The sequence below is a fragment of the Apis cerana genome, linkage group LG10, assembly GCF_029169275.1.
Source record: "Apis cerana isolate GH-2021 linkage group LG10, AcerK_1.0, whole genome shotgun sequence".
Classification (NCBI taxonomy): Eukaryota; Metazoa; Arthropoda; class Insecta; order Hymenoptera; family Apidae; genus Apis; species Apis cerana.
In genome coordinates, this window is record NC_083861.1 from 7347221 (window position 1) to 7361722 (window position 14502).

At 29.3% G+C, this 14502-nt stretch overlaps 4 protein-coding genes and 1 long non-coding RNA gene across 7 annotated transcripts in view; 3 read left to right on the plus strand and 2 right to left on the minus strand.

Annotated features, from left to right (window-relative positions):
• Positions 1-1388, plus strand: part of LOC108001562 (tripeptidyl-peptidase 2) — a 94492-nt gene extending 93104 nt beyond the window's left edge. Inside the window, exon 19 of the mRNA XM_062081059.1 lies at positions 20-1388. The gene's annotated coding sequence lies outside the window, so the exon portion shown is untranslated. The remainder of the gene's footprint in view (positions 1-19) is intronic.
• On the plus strand, positions 1389-3488 carry LOC108001568 (uncharacterized). Of its 2 annotated transcripts, none has more exons than XM_028668543.2 (5): positions 1389-1531; positions 1629-1867; positions 1988-2143; positions 2202-2270; positions 2377-3488. In XM_028668543.2, exons 1-5 carry the CDS (start codon positions 1405-1407, stop codon positions 2548-2550), a joined length of 765 nt encoding a protein of 254 aa, XP_028524344.1. In that variant the 5' UTR covers positions 1389-1404; the 3' UTR covers positions 2551-3488. The 2 variants fall into 2 exon arrangements, with proteins under 2 accessions (XP_028524344.1, XP_016918101.1); XM_017062612.3 differs by having other exon boundaries at positions 2360-2518.
• On the minus strand, positions 2780-6239 carry LOC108001566 (DCN1-like protein 1). Its single transcript, XM_017062609.3, has 5 exons — positions 6098-6239; positions 5358-5571; positions 5087-5255; positions 4787-5000; positions 2780-4596 (listed from the first exon to the last, which is right to left on the minus strand). Exons 1-5 carry the CDS (start codon positions 6098-6100, stop codon positions 4432-4434), a joined length of 765 nt encoding a protein of 254 aa, XP_016918098.1. The 5' UTR covers positions 6101-6239; the 3' UTR covers positions 2780-4431.
• A 312-nt stretch (positions 6240-6551) lies between these two features.
• On the plus strand, positions 6552-10982 carry LOC108001564 (exostosin-3). Of its 2 annotated transcripts, none has more exons than XM_062081061.1 (11): positions 6552-6688; positions 6790-6838; positions 6990-7226; positions 7302-7842; positions 7952-8793; positions 8857-9072; positions 9218-9428; positions 9498-9754; positions 9829-10233; positions 10304-10408; positions 10519-10982. In XM_062081061.1, the coding sequence occupies exons 3-11, from the start codon at positions 7050-7052 to the stop codon at positions 10621-10623; spliced, it is 2859 nt and encodes a 952-aa protein (XP_061937045.1). In that variant the 5' UTR covers positions 6552-6688; positions 6790-6838; positions 6990-7049; the 3' UTR covers positions 10624-10982. The 2 variants fall into 2 exon arrangements, with proteins under 2 accessions (XP_061937045.1, XP_016918093.1); XM_017062604.3 differs by having other exon boundaries at positions 6993-7226.
• A 657-nt stretch (positions 10983-11639) lies between these two features.
• The window catches only part of LOC133666863 (uncharacterized), a 69393-nt gene continuing 66530 nt past the window's right edge, over positions 11640-14502 (minus strand). The window contains exon 4 of the long non-coding RNA XR_009831626.1: positions 11640-12679. This is a non-coding gene — a long non-coding RNA (uncharacterized LOC133666863). The remainder of the gene's footprint in view (positions 12680-14502) is intronic.

A 14502-nucleotide genomic window follows, 5' to 3' on the forward strand; every position in this document is an offset into this window, starting at 1 on the left:
ATTATTTTTTTTTTTTTAGGTATGATAAGATTAATTTGATATTTTGACAAGAGAAACTATCAGACAGTTTCCAATGAATCTCCACAACAGAAATATTTCTGTGAGTCATTCAGGTGTACTATATACACTTAGCAAAATATAATTTTGTTCATATTAAAAAATATATATAGAGAGAAAATGTGACTCTAGAAGAATATTTTAATTTTTAACTATAAAAAATTAAATGTTCATATTTGCAACATATGATTTATTTCATGGAAATCATAACACGCTTAATCAATTTTAATGAATTACGAAGCAAAAATTATGGCAATAATATAAAATATGTAATAAATAAATCGAAGCACATTGCTAATATTTATGCATCAAGGACAATGTTAAAAAATATGACAATACATGTATGTGTACTTGCACAGAAAGATTATATTATCAAAAGTATCATTGTTTCTAATAGTGCATTTTTATGATGCTTAACGCATCAAAAGAAGAAAGAAGCGTCGAATATCATAGAAATTATTATCAATTTAGATATTAAAATTTTTGAACAATAATATGTTATTTGAGAATATTTATTTCAACTAACATAATATGTATCATTTAAAATCATTTAGATTTTTCCATTTTTACAATATATTAAATGTAAATAAATATATATTATATATATATATACATATATATATATACATATGTATACATACAGGTATTTTCTTTATATCCATAGAATAACTTTATCTTATTGAATTCTGTTATTTATAATTGTATACATGACTTGTGTGATTGTGAAATCTATATACAATATACTCAGTTTTTGTTGTCATTGTGTTATATATAACAGATATTTTTTTCACTTTATGCAATAAGTGTTAAGTATGAGCCGATGTATATAATGAAAGAGATAAAATAATTCAAACTCTATTTGAATTTTATAATGAATGTAAAATGTAAAAGATGATTCATATTTTTTCACATAATGTAACAAAAATATTATAAATTCAATAATTGGAAAATAATTAAATAACACGCATTGCGCATACCATTGGTGGAATGCCAATAATGTACGATTACAAGTCGAGATACAAATAATAAATGCACTAATGAAATTTATATTTAAGATATTGATTTTATAAAAAGAAATAGAATATCTTGTTTTCGGAATATATTGTAAACGTAATAAGATTTTAATTTTGTTTTATCAGTATGAAGGTGTGTACATAAATATATTGCATTATAACTTTTTAATTTGATTTGTGTGAATTCAAAAACAAATTCGTTATTCGACCAGCTTCATGGCTCTTAATAGACGGAACATGAAATCTTTTGTAAGTCAAGATAAGAAAAAATGCTTTCACATATAAAATTTACAAGTAATAAATGGCATATCAACTGAAGGTTCCATGAAAAGTTATGTCCTTATCGCTATTACTCAATTCTTACTTTTCTTCGTATACGAAGAACTATTTTAAAAATAGCGTAGTAGTACTTTGGTATAATCAAGAATTTTCACAAAGTCGATTTCCTCCAGGACAAACAAGTAAAAAAAAAATTTTTTTTCATATTTTAATTTCGAATGATATATAATTTTTTTTTCGAATAATTTTTTTCGAATGATATATAATTTTCTATTCTAGTTAGTGAAGCATGTACTCTGATTTGTCTTCTTGTTGCTCAACGAATATCTCAAACAGGATTATTAATATATAATATAGAAAAATCTCCTCAATTTATTGCTATCATAGCTGAAGCTATGATAGAAGGTAATAACATTCATGCATGGATTGTTAAGAAAGGTTTGGTTTCTCATCCGTATCTTAGTACAGAAGAAGCATTAAAACTTGGAGGCAGAAACTTAAATCTATTAAGAGAATGGGTACAAATTAAACATATATTCTATTGTTTTTTCTTTGATAATTTTGTGATTTAAAATGTTTTTATGTATTTGGTAACATAAGATATATTGACATATTAAAACATATCAATTATGTTATAGACATTTCAAGTATTTTATGAAAGGATTCAAAATGGTTTATATCAACATATAAATGATTTTTTACATAAATGGTATTTAGCACCAAGATCTAAGAATTTATTCATGCTTCTTATTACCTGTGGGCGTACAGTACTATTCATATTTCAAGAAAATATGGTAAGAACAGCTTTGTGAAATTTATAAAAATCTTGTTTCATAAAAGTTTTGTCTATAGGTAACTTTTTTTGACTCTCATAGTCATAGTACAATTGTAAATCCAAATCGGGGATTAGTTATTGCACAGGTAAGGATTTATAATTATATATAATAAGATTGATATTTAATAAATATTGCAATATTTTTAAATGATAGTAATGCATGTCATATTAATAGTAAAAAAAATAATGTAGACAACTATAGACAAGTTGGAACATTTATGCAATTGGTACACAGAAGATATATTAAATGAATGTTACAATACAGAAGCAAATCAATATGAGCTAGCATTTTTATATCCATTCAATTCACAATGCTGTGGCTGTAATCCTTTATGCAACTGTGGCAGTCATTGCAGAGAACAATAATCTAGTAAAATAATTCTTACTTTTCTACACACTTAAGTGTGCATATGTAAATATTTTAAAAGCTATACAAAAATACTAAAAAAAAAGTAAAATTTATATATAAAGTTTAAAAATTTATTTTATATAACAGTAAAAATTTATTTTACTGTTATATTTAAATAGTTTTGTTTGAAACTAAATATTATAATATAATGATTACGGTATTTTTTGTTTAATTACACATACTATGTAGATTAAGACTGACAGATTTATTTACATTATGTACAATTTTTTCCTAAAACTATTACAATCTTTTAGTGTTCGCGCAATGCATAAAATATTAAAAAAATAACGTAGTTTAAATCTGAAAATCGTATTTTCCTTAATATCATTTAAATGAATGTAATATACATTATGATTTTTTCTTTTTGCATTGCACAAACATACTTTTGACAACATTTTACTGGACTCTTCCTTTTATAATGAATGCATATATCAGAACCTTCATTTTAACTGTTTTAACATTCTTATAAAATATAATCCAAAATTTCTGGACGACATATTTTTTATATTGCTAATTCTCTACTTTGCACCTTTCAATGTTAGTATACCTAAACAGATATAATGTTCTGATTTCTTAATTGTTAACCATGAAGTTGCAGAGATATATATTTCTTTACATTATGTTTCTGTAATCTTTTTGCATTATATATAAATTAAAATGATTAGTAGTTTTGAAAATTTGTGTACTTCGCTAAGCTACAAAAGCATTAATCACACACATTGCATTGTGAAGTAGAAAGAAAACATAAAACTTAAAATGTTATTAATAACTACAACACTTTGTAGTATAAACAAAAAATTTGTTATGAGGATTCATCAATTGTTTGCTTTCTTAACAATTTGATATACATTTGATTTATGTAAATTTTGAAACCAATAAATATTTATATCCATTATTTTTATGATATTATAAAAAAATATATTCAATCTGCAATAATTGTAAATGAAACCCATAATTTAAACTTGTAAAAAATTCTTAATTTATTTTCCCTAACAGCTATTATATCTCAGAATTACAATATAAATATTATTCTTCACTAATAAAACAGAAACAAATCTTTTTCTGTCACCATTTAAATTGGTGATAGTAAAAAAGATAAGTATACCAGTGCCGAAATAACGTTTTGTTTAAAATACAGATTTTTCTCTCTGTGTTTTCTTTTTTTTTTTGTATGTATATTACAAGTGTTCTGTAGAGTGTCGTAAAATTTATTTAATAACAATTTTTAACAACGCAATTTCTAGAAATTACTATCTACAAAATGATATAAATGAATCTTTCTTATGATTTCTCCTTTTGAAGCCAAATTCGTGCAAAGGAACACAGTCAGCGATTTCTTCAGATTTTGCAAATACAGTCGATAATTGAGCATTTTTCACTGTTATTATTTTTTTGAACAAACTGATTATACATCATATTACTTTGTACAGACAGATGTATAATAATGGGATTCTTATGTAAAATTTTAATAGTTTTATAATTTTGGAATTAAATGATACAGAAATTCTAATTATTTATAAAATCAATTTGTTTTTTACGAATTATATATATATATGTATATATATTATGTATATATATATACATACATATATATATATATATAAATATATACACATAAATTTGTTTACATTATAGAGAAAGAAAGAGAGAATTATTATACATTAGATTGATCCTAACAATTATAATACTCCTGCTTCATCATCATATACTCTGTACACAAAGTAAAATGATGCTCTATCAGAAAAATATGATCAAGTTTCACTTGAAGAATATACGATTTTATAATTGAATAAATAAAGCTTTGTTTTATATGAAGTTAAAGATGTAACAAAAAGATGTTAGAGGGACTGACGAATTCGGGGCTGTGCCCATTCTACAAAATCATCTATCAGTACTGGCCAGGCTCCCTCTTCATCATAATTACTCATATCAGGGTTGATCATAAGTGCAAAATCTAATAATAAATTCCATGTATCTTTTGGAATTGACCTCTTATGATGTTCCTAAAAAATAGTGTTAACTACTTTGTATCATAATATTTACCTAACCAACATGGAAGCCTCCTTTTTAGGCTTAATCAATTATATTATGTAAGAAGTTCATATACATATAAATATATATATGAAATATATATAATATATATATTTATATATATATATATATATATATATATATATGTATTAGATATCCTACCTGTAAAAATTGGCACCATAAAGGCAGGAACTTAAATTTATCATCTAATACAATGTTCCAATAAGCAATAGCCATATCAAGATCTAAACCTTTTTGTCCTGGATTTTTTGCATAATTAAATGTAAACTGATAAAAGTCTTTAAATTTTTGAGGATCTCTCAATTCATTTTCTAAACTACTTAAACAAGCTTTTAATTTATCTATACTGTCAACACTAGAAAATAATTTTAAAAAACTATATTAAAATAATGTAAAAGAAAATTAAACATATTAAAACAAAGATAAAAAAATTTGATTTACCCTAGATCTGTCATTCCATTCATAAATTCATCTTTAGTAAATTCACATTGTGTTTCTGCTCTAAATTTCCATGCGATTATTAATACTAATTTGCTTTCAGGGCTTAAATCCAAATCATCCAAAAATTTCATTATTCCATCTGCTGTAATCTTATCAGGTTCGTTTGGATCTATTTCAATTATGAAATGAAATATTATGCAAATATTAGAGACATATTTTTAATATTATATATGCATTATTATTATATATGAAAAAAATGAATCAAAATTACCTTGATATCGACTAAACAATATTTCTAATTTCTTTTTATCTACTGTATTTTTTGGTTCTTTACAATATGCTTCAGGATTTTGAAAATAATTATCACTTGCCAAGTCTAGCTTCCAATCATTTTGTGCTAAACAATATATTGCAGTTTGTTCTCCAGTATGTGTAAATGTAATGAATTTCTTTACTTTATCTCTTTGTGAGAACTTTAACTTATGCTGCAACAAAAATTAGATACATTATTGTGCATGTATTCTGAAGATTAATATAAGAAAAATTTATAATCTGTTTCTACTATATAATATTAAATATTATGTTAAATAAACAATTCATTATCAAACTTCTATATATACATTATAATGTTATAAATTTTCTTTTTATTTGTAAGACCAAAATCAACATCGAAAAGAACTCATAAACAAAGATTTTATTACGAGTATTGTTACTACTTTGAGTAACATCTCAGTGAAGAATATTAACAAATTTGAAAATTTCTAAATAACAATGTATTCTATTGCAATAAAAAATTCATCCACTTTTTCACAAAGTCGTTAGTCACAAGATATGACACGAAATTGATTTGTATTTAGTGCAAAAGGGAACATTAACGTTGACTCATAATAGGTTATTTTAACATTTTTTAATACACTGTCGAGAACATAAAAAGCAAAATATACTTTTTTAGCAAAATTATTTTTAAAGATTGTTGGATTAACATAATCCGTAAATTTGTTAAAAGCTCACCATTTTAGCTAATTTTAGGCCCCCGAAAGCCAAAATATTATTTCCTTTGCACTACACTTGACATGAACATGCGCATGTTCTGTGAAGGTCCTGAGAAATGCAAATACACCAACAAGACTATAAGCAATGCCACCAGACGTTGCCAAAGGAAAGCAACTTTGAGAACAATATCGCGGGTTATTTAAAATATTTACATTTAATTTATTAAATACTACATTTTACGACATAATAAGATAAAAAAACATCGAAAATGTCACGTGATTCTGTTTTACGTCGGGTGGCATCGGTACGAAATCTTTCTTTTTTGTATTAGGTAGAAGTCAAGGATGAAGTCTTCATGAAATAACAACAAAACGCTATCGTAAATATTGGCCCACGCAAATGAATGTATACACGAAGTTACAAGGACATACGTCAAAAAGAGAATGAATAAACATTAATGAAAAAATAGCACTATTAATATTGATATTGTTTTTTAAATTGCTGTCTCCATGTGATTCTTTGATCTTATTGTGATTTTGACAATTCTTTTTACATATTTTATGTGAATGAATTATTTTTTTATGAAAATGTGTATATATAAAATAAAATGTACTTATTGAGTTTTTTATAATAATATTAATGATTTATTTATAGCGATTTTCAATTGCGAATATTTTAAAATATGTGAAAAAAGAATATCTTCTTTTTAGGTTATTGATCAATAATGTCAATAAAAATTCTACAATTATCATGTTTTTGGTAAGAAATATATTTGTTAATATTATAATTCTGAAAATAATTTATAAAATATTATTACTATAAAAAGATGTTAATATTTTCTGTAAAATAAAACTATTAAATATAAGATTGTGTGTTTCTTTTAATGATAAATATTTTCTTAACGTGTTAGCAGGAATTTGTTAAACAATTACAAAATAAGTTTATTAATTTGAAATTTAAATAAACATGAATGATCTATAACATGATGGGAGGAAGTATATTTGAAATACTTCCATTATACCATCAAAATGGAAGTGGTAGAGAAATTTGTCATTGGATAACACATATTAAATTGTCTAGAATTATAATGTTAACATCTGCTGTTTTATTCATTGTACCATTATTTACTCATTATTATTTATCAAAGGTATTGTTTTTGAATATAAATAAAAATATTATGTTATGATTGATTCAAAATCTTAAATTTTATATTTTTGTTTAGGTGGAATCTGATTCCCCAGATAAAGATATTTATCGTACATTCTCCACACTGGAGGCTTTTGAAGATTTTACTCCTATGAAGGCTTCTCAATTGAAGATGAGAATAGAAGAAATGTTGCGTATTAAAGTTTCTGTAAATAATGAACTTAGGGATCTGAGTGCAAAGAGGCAAAGACTTCAAGTTGAAGTTAGTAGTTTAACTCAAAAAATTGATGAATTAAAACAGGAATTATTGCATCAACAAACTGATCTTGATAGATTAAAGATCAGTGTTGAACAAGCACAAGTAGCTCAAAGAGAAGCAGTGGAAAGAAATACACCAGAATTAGCACCACCTAAACGTATATTAATGAATTCTGTTCCTGTAGTATTACCTAATATTGTACCACATTCATGTAGAATGTATAATTGTTTTGATCACAGTCGGTGTGCATTAACTAGTGGTTTTCCAGTGTATTTGTATGATCCTGATCAGTATTCTGTAGTAAATTCTGGATGGGATGTTGATGGATTTTTAAAAACTACTATAAAACAAACATTAGGTATATATAGATAAAATGTTATAATAATTATAACATAAATAATAATTTATAATTATAATGTGTATATATATATTAATATCCATATTTATTTTATTTTATTTTATTACAGGATATAATCCACATCTCACTACAAATGCAGCTGAAGCTTGTATATATATAGTACTCATAGGGGAAGCTCTCTCTATTCAACAAAAAGTAGACAAAAAATTTCGTAAACCTATAGATGTAAAAAAATTACATGCACTCCCATATTGGGGTGGAGATGGCAGAAATCATATTTTATTAAATTTAGCACGTAGAGATTTATCTGTAGAATCTGGTGATATTTTTAGTGGAATAGATACGGGAAGAGCTATAATAGTACAATCCACATTCTTTAGAAATCAATTTCGTGAAGGATTTGATTTAGTTGTCCCACCAATTTTAGGACCTCCAGGTGGTGATGTCTGGCAAGAATGTGCACAAATGTTGCCAGCAAGAAGAAAATATTTATTGTCTTTTCAAGGAGAAATGAGATCTCCAAAAATTACTACCATGACACATCAAATTGATGATGCAGATATAGATATAGAAAAGTTAACAATTGATGAAAATAATTTGGATGCTTTTATTATACAACATCTTAAAGATATGAGTACAGGATTAACTTTGGATAAATTTTTCATTCAATTTGAGTGTATACCAGCCTCTGAAGAGAAAAATATAGTAGAAATACTTGACTGGTCTTTGTGTGGAACAGATTCTTCAAGAAAAGCTATATTGAAAGAATCAACATTTGTTTTAATTTTAGCTCCTAGTAATACATCATTTGTAACCACTTCATCTATGCAGGCTAGGTTATATGAAGCATTACGGTCGGGTTCTATCCCAGTTTTTTTAGGTGGTGATCAAATTTTATTAAGTTACAGTGAAGTTATCAGTTGGAGACGAGCAGCTATCTTTTTACCAAAGGTATAAATATAATATTTTTAATATAATATTGTTTTTGATTATTAGACTTGTTTTGGTTTTCAGGCCAGGGTAACAGAAATGCATTTCCTATTACGTGCAGTTCTCGACACTGATCTTTTAAGTATGCGTAGACAAGGTAGATTAATATGGGAACGTTATTTAAGTACTGCTCAAGGTGCGGTAGATACTATTGTAGCTGTAATTAGAGATCGACTCGGTATACCACCTTTGCCAGCACCTCAAACTGCCAGTCCAAGTGTCTTTAATGAAAGCTTTGTGGTAAATATATATAAGTATATATAAATATATTTATATATAAATATATATAAATTTATATATATAAATATATATAAATAGCATAAAATGATTTGATATATTTTGTATCATGCATAATAATTAATAATAATAATTTTTTTTTTGTTAGCCTTTAAAATCTGATACTATTATCGCTGAACCAGAAGCAGAAGAAAGTTTAGGACCTCTGGAACCACCTTATCCATCTCCTGCATTTAAAAGAAATTATACTACAATGTTACTTCAAGGTCATGAAATCTGGAATGATTGGGTAGATCCATTTTATTTATATCCGCAATTACCTTTTGATACCGTCCTTCCTAGTGATGCAAAATTTCTTGGTAAATTAATTTTTAACATATAATAATATTCTAAAATAAAGATTTTATTTAAAATATTACTAATCACAGGTTCTGAAATGGGATTCAGACCGATTGGTAAAGGTGCTGGAGGTGCGGGTAAGGAATTTAGCGAAGCTCTAGGCGGAAATTATCCCAGAGAACAATTTACAATTGTGATGTTGACATATGAACGAGAACAAGTTCTTATAAATTCTTTGGCCCGATTGTATGGATTACCATATTTAAATAAAGTTCTAGTAGTATGGAATAGTCCAAAACCACCTATGGAAGATTTAAAATGGCCTGACATTGGAGTACCAATTCATGTAAGTTTTACTAGAATTCTTATAGTATATTATTCTTATGAATAAAATTAAATAAATTTTTTAATTTTATATAGGTAATCAAGGCTCCAAGGAACAGTTTAAATAATAGATTTCTACCATTTGATGCTATCGAAACGGAAGCTGTTCTTTCAGTAGACGATGATGCTCATTTACGACATGATGAAATTATGTTCGGATTCAGAGTATGGAGAGAACATCGAGATCGTGTTGTTGGATTTCCCGGTCGCTTTCATGCATGGGACCAGAATTATCACAATGCTTGGAACTACAATTCTAATTATTCATGCGAATTATCAATGGTTTTAACTGGTGCTGCATTTATTCATAAACACTATACATATCTATATACACATTGGTTACCACAAGCAATTCGGGACAAAGTTGACGAATATATGAATTGCGAAGATATTGCTATGAATTTTCTGATATCTCATCTTACTAGAAAACCACCTGTTAAAGTGATTATAATATACATATAATATATTTATTTTCGGAATGTTTTTAGTAATTAATTTTTCTTATATTTAGGTCACATCTCGATGGACTTTTAGATGTCCTGGTTGTCCTGTTTCTCTTTCGGAAGATGATACGCATTTTCAAGAAAGGCACAAATGCATCAATTTCTTCTCTCAGGTAAATCAGGTTTTATTATTTTCATATTCTAAGTTTTTTTTTTACAATTTTAAATATGAAATACGAAGTGAATTATAATAAATATTTTGTAAGAATTCTAATACTTTTAGGTTTTTGGATACATGCCTCTTTTAAATACTCAATATCGAGCTGACTCAATATTATTTAAAACGAGAATTCCACACGATAAACAAAAATGTTTTAAATTTATATAAAAGGAAAAGAAATGGAAATATTACTATACAAGTAAACATTACTTGATAGAATTTACATGATTTTGATAACATTTTAACTGAATTTCCTATGAAGTATATTAACATGTGAAACAAATATCGTAGAATTTTTATTGTCCTTACTTTTTTATTGTATCTTTTTTTTATCAATGTACATGATCGAGTAAAATGCACATTCGAAATTTATAGTGAAATTTAATGATGAAAGATTGTCGATTGTATACATATATTATAGAGAATATAAAATATAGTACGAACTCTTTTTACGTCGTTGTATACATAACATATATCGTACCGATTTTAACGATTTACGATGAAGCGTAATAAATTAATTTACAAAACTGAGTTTATTTTTACGATGCACCAGATAGAAAGATAAAAAATAAGTTATTGAATATATATTTATGTCGTATATATATTGATACATATATATATCATATACATATATATATATATATATATATCATATGTCAATAATTTTATGACATAAATGTGTACATATCTTATAAGATCAGATTAAAAATACATCGGTCTTATTTTATGTGAGGTATAACTAATATGAATATATTGTATTGCACTTTACGATTTGTACAATAATCTATTTGTATATAACAAAAATCTGTTTGCAAATTATATTTGTAAATAACTAAATGAACATAATTAAACATTAATGCGCGTTGTGACATTATTCGAACAAATATGGAAATGTATTCTAAATGAAACTGAGAAAAAGTGCCCCTTTTATTTTATTAAAAAATAGATGAAAATTATTTATATCAATCTATAATTATATTATTTTATTTCTTGTTCTATCGTCAATATTTATATTTCAATGATGTTTTTATTATTATAAATTATGCCATTTTAATGTGCCAAATTTCTAAAATTAAGTAAAATTTTTTATTTTAAGTTAGCTTTTTTCGGATTTAATTTTTTTTCTTGTAATACGCTTAACAAATAATGTTTATACATATCATTGTTTACAACACTTATTACAATTATTACAAAACATGATATATGCCAAAAATGTGAATTTGTAAATTCGATTTTACGTCGAATATTATGCAATTGATTGTAAACTCAACCTGAATTCAGGTCTGTGTAGAAAGAAAAAAATAAGAATATATATTATTTATGATTGTATATTAAAATCTATTTACTGTAAAATTGAATAGAAAACTTTGATTTTAGTTCTCGCATACGAAAGATATGTTTTGCTCCAGCTATCATTAATCTTGCTATCATTATCCTATTGTATATTACAAAAACAGACACGAAATTGGTTGGCGAAGTTTACCACTTTGAGATAATGATTACTGATGATAGCTGATTTTAATATTGCTCTTGATATCGATCGATATTTAATATGTGATCTATGTAATGTATCGAATATCGAAGATAACTTTTTTCTAATTTGTATATTTAGAATACTTAGAAATTTATTTTTATCCGATTAGTTTTTCGTTAAATTTTATGATAAAAAAAGAGCAAAAGAGCAAAACTCTTTAATACAGTGGCTATTATCATTATTAGTCAGCCGTGCTAGTAGTGTTAATACATTCTACGTCGGACGCTCGCCAATCAAATGCACGTCAAACAATTCCAAATTTCGCATTTTATCTATTTCATCATTCATTTAATAATTTAAATTCATCGAATCGAAACAAATTCATATATCACAAATCTTCATGTATTATTGGTATTCTCTCTTTGATATAATTTTTAATCGATTCTTCAAATTTTGATCGAAAAAAATTCATACTTTCCCGCGTCACAGCGGTGACCGTGATAGCATTCGATGGCGTTCGAATTCACCGCCAGAACGGCAAAAGTAACACCGTTGCGGCGGTGAACCCCATTGGCCTAGGGTGCGATCAATACCAAGTTTTCCATGACGTAAGTGCGGCCTGTGGTCCTTATTGGTTCGGACATACACCGCATCCCATTATTTATTAAGACCGCATGAATGGACGTTTTCTCAGCGATCGACTCCATGGAACTCCTGGAATTCGCTTTAACTATCATCGAGGGATAAAATCTGGAAGATGCACAACCCTCTAAAATACAGAGAAGTGGATGTGTTCGCGAGCGACAGGCATGTCCTTTCGAGACATGTTTCTGTCTCTCCACTTTGGTCTCTGCCACATGGAATGGAAGAAAGCCAAATTCCTTGCAGACCGGGTAGTTATTCCGAATGGACAAACACATAGGGGAGGGGGTGTGAGTGGTTCGCGCAACTGCGGTCGTACATAAGCACGAGCCACGAAGGAGGGTCGAGCTCCCTCCGCGGTCTCGGTGGTTTGACTCTGTTCCCGTTCCTTTTTTTTCTTTTCCCATGTACGACAGCGAATGGAACCGGGCTGGAGGGCCTGTCGGTGGATCGCGCGATTTCGACGCCAGAATCCTCACAGGAAGTCGATTCGCGGCCGGAAATTAGCCCCCTTCGCGGAGACCGGTTTTCTCGTTTCAGCCCGTTACGGAGAGGGTTGGCAAGAGGTGCAGGCGGTGCCGTGCGCGAGCCAAGTGGAGGGACGAAGAGAAAGGGGAGGGAGAAAAAGAGAAAGAGAGAGAGAGGGAGAAAGAAAGGAGCTAGATTGACGAGGGAAAGGGGAAAGAAGATAGGGAGAGATAGGGAGGGTAGAGGGAGAAAGATGTAGTGAATCGGTGGGAGAAAAGGTGAAAGGAAGACAGAGAGAGAGAGCAGCGGAGGAGGAGGAGAAAGAGCGAGAAGGAGAGACCGAACCGTCAGTGAGAGTAGTACCAATCGCGGAGCGTTGGCGGACATAAGCGCGCTAGGGGTGTGGAATAAGCTCATTCGTGTGTTGTTCTAGCGTCGAGCGTTGGCGAGAAGGGAACCGCTGAAACACGGAAGTGAGAGAATATCGTTCGCTTCGCCATACGCCGTAACCACCGTACTCGAAACGGTTATTAACGTGTACTCGCGTGTGTAATCAGTGCGAGGAAACGATAAACCGAGAGTCGAGCAGAGGGTAACCTGCGATAACACTCGTAAGTGATCCCGTTTTACATTTGACGAGGAACGGAACGAGGAGAAAGAGAGAACACGAGAATCCATATTTCCGTGGGAATAATATGTCTTTGGGGGATTTCGAGAATGAGGGAACAGCTGACGAGGTGAGCTGTTAATCGTTCGAACGCGGCTCGAAAACCTTCGTGAACAGCCGGTCAGCTGAGAAAACGTCTCTCGTGGGTGTGGAACAATCCGGTCTAGGGCGATTGATTGTGTGGGTGTCGCGGTCGCTGCAGAGACGTCGAAGAGCGCCATCATCGTCTCGGCCGCCACGTGAATCGCAAACATTGAGAAGAGAATACTTGTAGCGTTGAATATCGTCTGGAACGAAGGCATCGGCATACGTGGCATTCGATTTCCTCGAACGATCGGGATTACGCGTATACGCGTTCGTACGAATTAGCGCGTCTCGTGTCCCTTTTCTTTCGAAAAATTCGTCTATTCTCGACTATGCTTGTGAAATTTTTCGTCGATCGCGCTTCGACGTTTTAAAAGGGATCGATTATCACCGTGACTCGAGGCACACTGTTTTACATAGTTGACAAAGAGGAAGAGGAAGGAAGAAGGAAGGGTGTTTTTTCTGTGTACGATTCGAAAATGAAGAAGAAAGATCCCGAGGCCCAGTACAGGGATATCCAGTGACATCCGTTTCCGTATGCAACCGTATGAAATTCCGAAAATCGTTTCACAGAGGCCAGAAACATGACCACGTAGCCATTATTATCGCATCGTTCCCGATTGGTCGGGCGGCCGTCAACGCGACACTTGGCTCGTGCTGAAACGCGGACTGGCCCCTCTCTTTAAACGGCAGAAGCGTTCTACCTGCCGTT